The sequence below is a fragment of the Phasianus colchicus genome, chromosome 6 (genome assembly GCF_987193195.1).
Source record: "Phasianus colchicus chromosome 6, bPhaCol1.hap1.1, whole genome shotgun sequence".
In the NCBI taxonomy this organism is placed as follows: Eukaryota; Metazoa; Chordata; class Aves; order Galliformes; family Phasianidae; genus Phasianus; species Phasianus colchicus.
In genome coordinates, this window is record NC_143441.1 from 7,253,488 (window position 1) to 7,263,120 (window position 9,633).

Sequence of the window (9,633 nt, forward strand, 5' to 3'; positions counted from 1 at the left end):
GGACAGGTGAATATCTTTGCTCTCTGACCTCCCTTTGCCCTGTGCTGCACTGATTTCCCTCCTTCCTCCCCCAGGTTGGGATGAATGACCTAACGCTGGTTAACCTTCACCTGGCCTTGGCTCCTGCACTGGGGGACAACGCAGGGAAGAACCATGACAGCCACAAACTAGCAACCTTTGCACAGACTTTGCAGGAGACTCTGAAAGGTATGGTGGTTCTTCCTTCCAGTTAGCATCTGCATGTACCTAATCAAAAGGAATTTAACATATGGATATAACTGTCTTAGTACAGGTTTCACAAGTTTCCTCATCAGCTGTACATTGCCTTTACCTTTCTTTGAATGGTACACAGCGTGCAAAATGTGCTTTTTCTCTGCTCAATATTTTACAATCTATTCTAATTAACACAAATACCTCAGAAGATCCTATTGGCTTCAACCATGCTTTTCAAGTGAATTTCCTTATGATTTTATGCTAGCATAAGAGCAAATCCAAACAAACAGAAGAAAAAGATACTGGGTTAAAACTGTGTTTGTGGAAATGGGATCTACCTAATATCAGAACAAAACTTGCTGGCTTTTTTCCCAAAGGAAGTTTGTTCTTTGTTTATTTTTGGATATTTGGAAACACTTTGAAAAACCCAGTGGAAGTCAGGAGATGCTTGCTAATGAGAAAGCAGACCAGAAACCAGCTTTGGTACATGGATGTAATAAGTGAAACAATTCTGTTGGTTTCAGACAAGTTGCTCTGGTTTTAGCCCAGGATGACTGACACCAGAATTTGTATCTCAACTTGAGCAATTTAATAGACAGCTGAATTTCTTCACCTGGTTTCTGAGGTTTTGGTTTGTTTTTTTTTTTTGCTTCTTATTCAGATTCTTGCAGATTTAACTCAGTTTCCAGTGGAGCAGAACAGCAGGTTTCAGATTCAAAGTGGTGTTGGCATTGGTGATCTTTTCATAGGAATAGAAAAATCCAGCCCTTTGCTTACCACTTAACAAAGAAGTAAAAGGGTTACAAGGTTACAGTCATGATGATTTTCCTCTTGGCATAGTTTTGCAAGGTCAGTCACTTGAAAGCATTAAAATCCTCTTGTATAACACAAGAGGTAATTACAGTTTTTATGCATGTTCCCTTGTTTTTCTTTTAGAGCTGCAAGAAGTCAGTCAGAGCTATTTTTAAGTGCCACAGATTTAAGTATTTGTCCACATACCTCCTGAAAGAAAAGGATGAAGGCAAACAAAAGGGTTATTTGTTTAATCCCAGAAGGCTGAATCGGGATGCAGATAACTGTGTTGCTCTTCCGAAGTCAACAGAGATGCATTTCCTCTGCATCTAAATTTAGACTGTTGACATGAGGGCTTCTTTTCGTTTTTGTTTTCATTGCCATGTGGTGGGCACGTTACTGGAACGTGTTTGTTCTTGACTTCATCTTTCACAAAAGGTGAAGTTCACATTCCTAACGTGTGGGATGCAGGTCTTGTTTCATAAATAAATACTTGTGCACACGTGTTGTTTTGAGCACTGAATTACTCAGCCAAAATCAATGGCAGGCTTAAAATCACATTTTTTAAAATAAGTCTTTTTTTTTTTTTCAAAGCCAATCCATAAAATATGATTAATTAAGGCTGATTTGCCTGTTGCTATTCCAATCAGTCCATATTTCTGATCCCATTTTGCTAACAGGCACCTTCTTTGCTGTCTTACAAAGAGGACGTGCTCAAGAAATACAGTTAGGCAGTCTCCTGTAACATCTCCATCCCCCAGAGCAGCTGTGTACCCATATTTCTCCCATCAGATGAGTGAGTCCTGCTTTATTCTTGTCCTCCTTTACTCTCAGCTGTACCAGAGGGACTTGGTGGTTGTTTGCTGCTGGTAGCTAACTCGGCAGCAACCCTTCTGCCTTCTCTTAAGCACTCCACCTGTTCATATCCACTGTGCTGACCATGACTGTGCAGACACTATCTGTAGTGCTTGGACCCAGGGTTGGCTTAGTCATCTTCTCCCATCTGGCTTGGCCATATTGCAAAGTGCCCATGCATCAGAAGCTAGGCCTAGAAGACCTCTGAGAGGTGGTAGGGAGCTTCTTACCAGCATGAGTGCTGTCACATCCTTTCTATGATCTGGTTTTCGTGCTCTTCAGGAAGAACGTGGGGGTTTAGGTGTCAGTTTAATTCATTAGGGGACTGATTCAGGGCATGTGGAAGTCAAGGGAGAGTGTCCTTCAGGGGTCCCTTTGTACTGCTGTGGAACAACCAAGGGTTTCACCATTGCTGCAGGACAACAAAATGAAGCACTGCAGATGTCTGCTGCACAGTTGTTCTGCTAGGGATTTGCAGGTACGTGGAGCACCAGGAGCTTTTGGTTGAGGGGACCAGAAAGAGACCCTTTCCCTTGGTGATGGGCTGGAAAATGGAGTTTTGGCTTCTTGAATGCTCACTGCACCCCGTTTATCCCTTCTCTGTCTACTTTATGTTGTGTTATGATTATATGCTTGTCTGTTTTGCATGAGAAAGTTTAAAACAGAAGAGAATAGAGTGACTCATTTCCTGTGTGTACACCAGACTGACTTTGTACCTGATTCCACGAACATATCTAGGTGTTGATTATTTTAGGCTCTGCTATTTCTGAGTGGTTCAGAACTGAGCAGTCAGTTAAAATTTCCATTTGTGATTATGATTTTTAATACATTTTTCACGTAAGGCTGGAGGATTTGCTAAAATAAATATTTTGGGCAGGATCGAGATGCTGTTGCTAGGATTCCTGCCTGTCTGTAATTTGTAATCCCCATCAAGGGTGCACCACAGACCTTTCCAGAGTGGCCTTCCTCCCTTTATATCAGGATCCAAACACTGCCTTGGCCATTAAGCAAACATTAGTCTGGAGGATTGCAGCAGTGCAGCAGTTGCACTCGTTGCAATTTCCTGCAGCATCATGACGCCCAGACATGAAACCATCAGATTCATCTTGCTTGTCCAGAGCTTAGCTTTTTTGCACTGCCAGCTCACAGCAAGCATGCTGCTTGGCGTGCTGCAGGAAGGGAAGCCTGCCTGCTTCACCAAGATGAGAGCTGCAGAAGCGGAAGGTGGCATTTCAGAGGCGCTGTGAAAGCACTTTGTTCAGGTTATGAGAGCAAACCAGTTCTCTCCAGGGGACTTCGTGCTTCCCCATTAGATAAGCACTGATTTTCTTTTGGGTTCTGACAAATCTTAAAATAACTTGGGCTCAGGCTTGTTTTTTTTCTTTCTTTTAAAAGTGGGAAGGTCAGTATCACTAGCACTTTGCAGAATAATGTTTAAACGTCGTGTCATGTTCAATATGAGCATGGCTCGCAAAGGGCAGAAACTACAAGTAGTTTCATTATGTTTTCATCACCTCTCTGTTATCTCAGCAAGCAGCACGTTTAGAAGTATTGGTATTTTTTTTGTAAATCATAAATCATCAGTCTCTCTGCCCTCCTGCCCTCTCTTAGTTCATCTTTGTAGAACTGCAGGCAGAGAAGAGTGCAATAGATTTCATTGTTTAACTTGTGCTCCCTCTTTTGGCTAGCTTCTTGTACAGCAACAGCACACAGCAGGTAGGTTTATCCATGAGTGCTGCTTACACTCATAGAACAGTCTCTCAGTCCTCTTCCTCCACACTTCAACCACAGAAAACAAAGGCACTTAGAGAATATAACAGTGGCCTTCTTTGAAATCAGCTTTGTGATCATTTTTGGTGTGTTTGTGCATCCTTGCTGCAGACTCCTCCTTCTCATCCACAGTACCAAGGTCTGTTGCAGCAGTCTTTGCTCAGCTATCACAGTCCTGGAGTTCATCACACCTTTCTAGCAGGGCAGCAGGCACGTCCATTCTCCTCTTATCCCATTGCATAGCTGGGATATCTCCATCTCCAGCTGTAGAGCCATGGAGAGCACATGCTGTGGATATAAAATTAAGGCCCAGAGTTTCTTTTCTTTCTCAGGGTTGGAAATAAAATATAAGTGAGGTAATCTTATTTCCACAGAAAGAAGGCATTTTGGACAAGCATTTCATGTCATTTCCTTGGTTTCTTTGGAAATTAGGCCCTAGTCAAATTCTAACATATCCAAGTTCAGCAGTATTTCTTCAGTCATCTGGGAGAATGAGAGTTTCTATAGCCATTGAGTGTCTGCATGGTTTGTGAACTAACCTGCAGCCAAAAAGTTTGCAGGCTGCATTTCAGACTTGTTCTTTGAGATTTCTTCAACACACAGGTTTAGAACAGGCACTGCACTTTTGGGGCTCTGATATACACTAGCAAAAAACTGTGTCTTCTGGAGTCTTCAGCTTAGTCACTGTTGTAATGTAGCAGTCAGAGCTGCTGGTTTATCTGTGTTCCAGGAAATCCAGAGGTTTCACCCCTTCCCTATCCCAAAAGACAGTGCACATCACTTTACCCGCTGAAGGCTGTGTCTTGACCTTGTATTGGTTCAGTAGGTCTTGACAAACTTGTATATGGTGATCCTAGATGAGCACTTGTGGGACCCACCTGATGTAAACTTTGTGACGTTCCAATGTTGCCACCATCATTTCCAATGCATTGAAGCTGATATTCAGCTCTGTACACAGCTCCCTGGTTGTAATTTGCCAATTCACATGTGTGAGCTGATCAAGGTGCTCTGCATTTTGTGGTGTGACAGCTGTGCGTGGCTGTCCAGAATGTGTTTTGTCTTTCATGTTGCTGTTGCCACTGTTGAAATGCACCACCCACCACCTCACTGTGCTCATGTCCACTGCTTGGTCTCCATAAACGTTCAGCAAGTGTTGATGAATGTCAGTGGGTGCCATGGCTCCTCCAAATTCAGTGCCATGGCTTTGCTTGATCTGCACTTCCATGTCAGATGCCATTTGGTCAGACTTCCCCTCTGCTGCCATCTGTCACACAGCAACAAAATGTAATGGAATATTGGTGAAAAGGTTCAACCCCTACTGCCATCCCACCAACATCCACCTCTGATGTTGTGGGCTGACATAATTAAGTAGGAGGCATTACTTTTGGAGCAGAAGGAAAAAAAAAAAAGCTGACAAAGTCACAGATTCCTACAAACCTTCAAGACTAGAAATGCTACTCTTTGCATTTGTCACTGTGAATAGCAAGCAGAGGATCCCAGTATAATCAAGCTGATATTAAAAACAGGCAAGAAGCATGCGCTGAGCGGCCACAATGAGGAGCCTTCTCTGCTGCAAGTTGGACAGGATGGCCATGAGTAAGTAGTCAGTCAGTCAGTAGCAGTAAGTAGTTCACTGCAAACAGCATTGCTTTCAGAATCTCATAGTAAAGTCAGGTTTGCTACAAAGTACTTCTATATTTCCTCCTTTCATTTGTATACCTCCTCCTCTTCTTCCTTTTAAGCTGTGGGTGTCCATTCTTTCCATTCATTTCTCTTTTTTTCTTTCCATTTTTTCTCTTTTCCAGGGGAAAAAGATGTGATCATCCTGGGAGATTTTAACCAGGCTCCTGACAGCAGCGACCATGACATACTGAGGAAGGAGAAGTTCCATCACTTGGTCCCTTCAAATACGTTTACCAACATCAGCACAAAGAACCCCCAGGGATCAAAGTCGCTGGACAACATGTGGATCAGCCGGAGTTTGAAGAAGGTTTTCACAGGTAGAGTTTCTTTTTGGTTAAGTCACATAGCTTGTGTGAGGTGAGCATTGGGTCAAATGTGGGTGATACTGCTTGGCATACAACCACTATTGCTGGACTACAACTACCTGAAAAGAGCTTGTAGTGGGATGGGTCGATCTCTTCTCCCAGGTAAGAACTGATAGGACAAGAGGTAATAGCTTTAAGTTGTGTCAGGGGAGATTCAGGTTGGGTATTAGGAAGCATTTCTTCTCAGAAGGAGTGGTCAAGCATTGGAACAGGCTGCCCAGGGAGGTGGTGGAGTCACTGTCCATCAAGGTGTTCAAGAAGCGTGTAGATGTGGCACTGAGGGACATGGACAGTGGGCATGGTGGTTGGTGGTTGGACTAGATGATCTTAGACATCTGTTCTGACCTTACTGATCCTATGATGCTATGACTTCCTATAGCTTGCCTTCAATTCCTTAGCATACTAAGTATTTCTTTTGCAAGCTTGTGGAACTGTGTTTAAATCCAGGCACCTCTTTCATACTGATCTTTTTATGTGATTCTTCTTCTTGCAGGCCACTGGGCTGTTGTGCGAGAAGGTCTTACAAACCCGTGGATCCCTGATAACTGGTCCTGGGGTGGAGTAGCCTCGGACCACTGCCCCGTGCTAGCTGAATTTTACATGGAAAAGGACTGGAACAGGAAGGAGGTGACGCGGAATGGAAATGGGGTGACCGTGGAGCGCGACTCAAACACTAAACATGAACGATGACGTGAACGGGAGGTGTCTCTCCTGTTCCAGGGGTCAGCCCATAGCTCTGCTTGCTGGAGACTCAGCTGTGGAGCAGAAGAGCTGCTTCCCCCTCTTCCTCCTTCACCTGTCCCCCCCATGTCCAGAAAACATCAGCACTTGCCTTCGATGGCTCTCGCTCCGTGCCCTTTACGGACAGCTCTGGGGTGTCCCACGGCAATAGAGTGGCCTGTAACTTTTTATAGGGATGTGATGGACCCATCTCCATGCCTGGAGATTTGGATGAGAACTGTACAGAAAATAAAGTGTACTTTTAATACTGTATAGGATTTTGGCTAAAATGCTGCCAGGCAGGGCTTTGCTGTGGTGGTGTTTGTGATGGTTACATTTCTTTGCTTCCTTGTAAACTGAGGGGAATAGCAAAGGGGCACAAAGATCCACTCTGTGGATATTCTTGGCAATTCCTTTGTGAGCTCAGCACTTGCAAAAGCTGCTAATTCTGGGAAACAAGAGAGGTGCTGGACCCTTATATGACCAAAAGGTCCCTATGGCCCAGAGAAACACCATGCCTACTCAGCCCAGTGTCAATATGGACACCTCTCTTCCTCACCTTCCTCTCTCTGTGCTTCTGGGAAGGGTGCATTTTGTCCCAGACGGGAGTTGTGGAGCCTGGTTTGGCTTTTAGCTTGCTGTGCAGCATTCACTGTTATTTTTCTCTGTGTGTTAGCTTTCAGGAGCTGGGAAAACTCTGACTCATGCCTTTGTAGAACTTGGTTCACTCCTCCACCCGCCGACACTCAAGGCAATGCCCTTTGCTTTGCTTCCTGCTGGGGATCTCACAGGAAAAACCCTACTCCTCTGGCACAGCAACTGCAGCAGATTTCTTGAGCAAGGACGGAGGATCAAAGAGGAGGGCGTGCTGCGCCTGGCTCTGCTCATTGATTCTTCAGGGAGCTGTATTTTCTATTGCTCCTCCTGGGAGGCAACACTGCATCCAGTGCCTGAGCTCATGAGCCACTTTCAGGCACCACAGCATAGAGTCTGAGTGCAGTGTATGGTGATCACTTATACAGCAAGGGTGGATGGTGAGCTCATAGGTTCTCCTATAGAAGTTTGTTTCTGGGCATGTCCTGAACAGGGAGCAACCAGCCAACAAGGTATCTGAGAGGGAGCATTCAATTCCCCAAGTGCATGACATTGTAAAATAGCAATTAACAGTCAGTGACCTGGAGGGGAAATCATAAGGACTGGAAAAAACAACTCGGCACCTTCAAGAGCAATACATGAGTGTAAAGAGTGCAGAGCTCCTGCTAGCCCAGCTCATTTCATGCTGAGTGAAAAGGAAAGCTCTTTGATGTGCTTTGTAGTGCTGTCAAAAGATGCTCCTGACAGCAGTGCCAAAGCCAAGGGGACATGCTAAATGAGGGCTGCACAGCAGAGCAGTATTTTCATAGCAGCTTGGTTAGTTGAACTGAAATAACGGCCTCGTTTCAGGAAGCAACAACTTGCATGGAAACACAGATGGATGAATGTATCAGTGTGTCTTAATTTCTGTACAAAATTAAAGCTGGAGCAGGGTGGGATGGCCTGGGTGTGACTCTGCTCTCCAACTTGTTCAGCCCTGTGGGCAGGTGGGGAGTGGGAATCTCTTTGTCATGAGACAGCTGGAGAGCCTTCCGTTCTTGCTCCTCTCAGATCACAGTGAAAACTGTTGGTTAGAAAGGAGGTGATCGCACAGGTCAAAGAAGTGAGCTCAGATCAGTGGGCCCTGAAGAGCAAAGAGGTTATTGCAGGAAACAGAGAGGTTTGGAGTCCTGCAGTGATCTACCTTTGGCTTTCAGGCACAGCAAGAACTGCTGCCAGGATGGAAACGTCTTCTTGCCTCCTGAGTGCTGGAGGGCACAGCTGCAGGGTGTGTGCAGATGAAGTGATAGCTGGTGTTGCCGTGGTAGATCCTCTTCTTTAGGCACTGCACTCAGACCACAGTAAAGGAGGTTTCATTGACATTGCAGATGGTTTAGTGGAGGTTTCAGAGCATCAGACAAAAATGTGCCTTTACTTTCTCTAAGCATTTAGTGTTGAAAACCAGAGGTGTGTGCATTTGTCTTGGGTCATTGCAGAAGCCAGCAGGAGCATGTGGCTGCTGCTTTGGACCCCGCTTGATTCTGGTTCCTTGCTGCTGCCTTGCCCATTTCCAGCAGGCATGGTGCTGCTGGATCCCCTTATTTTGAGCCAAGGCTGGATGCCATTTAATCTGCTGCAGGTGTGAAGTGGTGCAGCTGTGCAAAAGCCTGAGGAGTGCCTGCGTGTGGCTGGTCCATACTGGGTCTGCTGGCAGCAGCTCCCTGTGTGGCAGAAGCTTTGCTCCAGCAGAACGGTGAGGATGTGTTTATCAGTACAGCTGGAGGGAATGAGCTGGATCACCTTCCTCCTTATTGCTGACCTTGGAGCAGTCAGCCTGGCTCACTGGGAGGTGAATGGGTGGGTGCCTTGGGGTGAGATGGATCCTACAGGGCAGAAAGAAAGGACAAGAGAGATTTGGTGCCTGCTGGTGGAGCTTTGGCTGCTGTGAAGGGTCAGTGCAAGGAAAGCACCTGGGTGTTGGGAACCAGCAGAGCCTGACCGTATGGATGGCTGTGCTGCTTCTTGAAAACCTGGCCTCGCTTTCTGCACACAACATCCTTGCAGGGCAGTGAGGCTCCTTCCTGCCTGGAATTTAGAGGCACCTGGTGGCACTGGTTGTGTGAGGTGGGCCCAAAAGCTAAGCAGTGGTTGGCATTCTCCTGTGTCTGCCTTCACGTGACTGCCGCTGTGGGAGCAAACTCAGATAGCAGTGGTACGTTATGATGCATAATGGAGTGCTCAAACATAACTTTGTTTTTGTTAAGCATCTCTGCAAAGGACTCAGCCCTGACCTCCCCTGGTTGCTGAGGTACATACATCAAAATGGTTCTCCTCCCTTTTGCTCTCACCTGCTCACTGCAGGGCAGAGCCTCTGCATTGTCCTTTGGGGTTACACTGTTGTCAGTTACTCAGCAGGTGTGGGTTTGGTCATCCAGCTTTGGTGGTGTGAAACCAGGGTGTAAAGTGCCTAAAAAAGGAGCTGGGATACAGCAGGAATATTTTGGTGCAAACACAAATCCCAGCAAGGATGCAGTTGTGATAGCAGCACGCTGGGTGCATCCAGGCACAGCAGAGATGTGAGCTTCATCACACGGGGCTCACAGCGTGGGGCTGGCACTGTAGAAATCAGCACGGTATCCCTCAGAAGCACAGAGAATGGCAG

General features: G+C 45.9%; 1 protein-coding gene across 1 annotated transcript in view; it reads left to right on the plus strand.

Annotated features, from left to right (window-relative positions):
- Positions 1-6,671, plus strand: part of EEPD1 (endonuclease/exonuclease/phosphatase family domain containing 1) — a 60,467-nt gene extending 53,796 nt beyond the window's left edge. Inside the window, exons 5-7 of the mRNA XM_031590459.2 lie at positions 75-207; positions 5,436-5,630; positions 6,172-6,671. Coding sequence (XP_031446319.2) covers positions 75-207; positions 5,436-5,630; positions 6,172-6,368 — 525 coding nt within the window. The 3' untranslated portion in view covers positions 6,369-6,671. The remainder of the gene's footprint in view (positions 1-74; positions 208-5,435; positions 5,631-6,171) is intronic.
- The last annotated feature ends 2,962 nt before the right edge of the window (positions 6,672-9,633 follow it).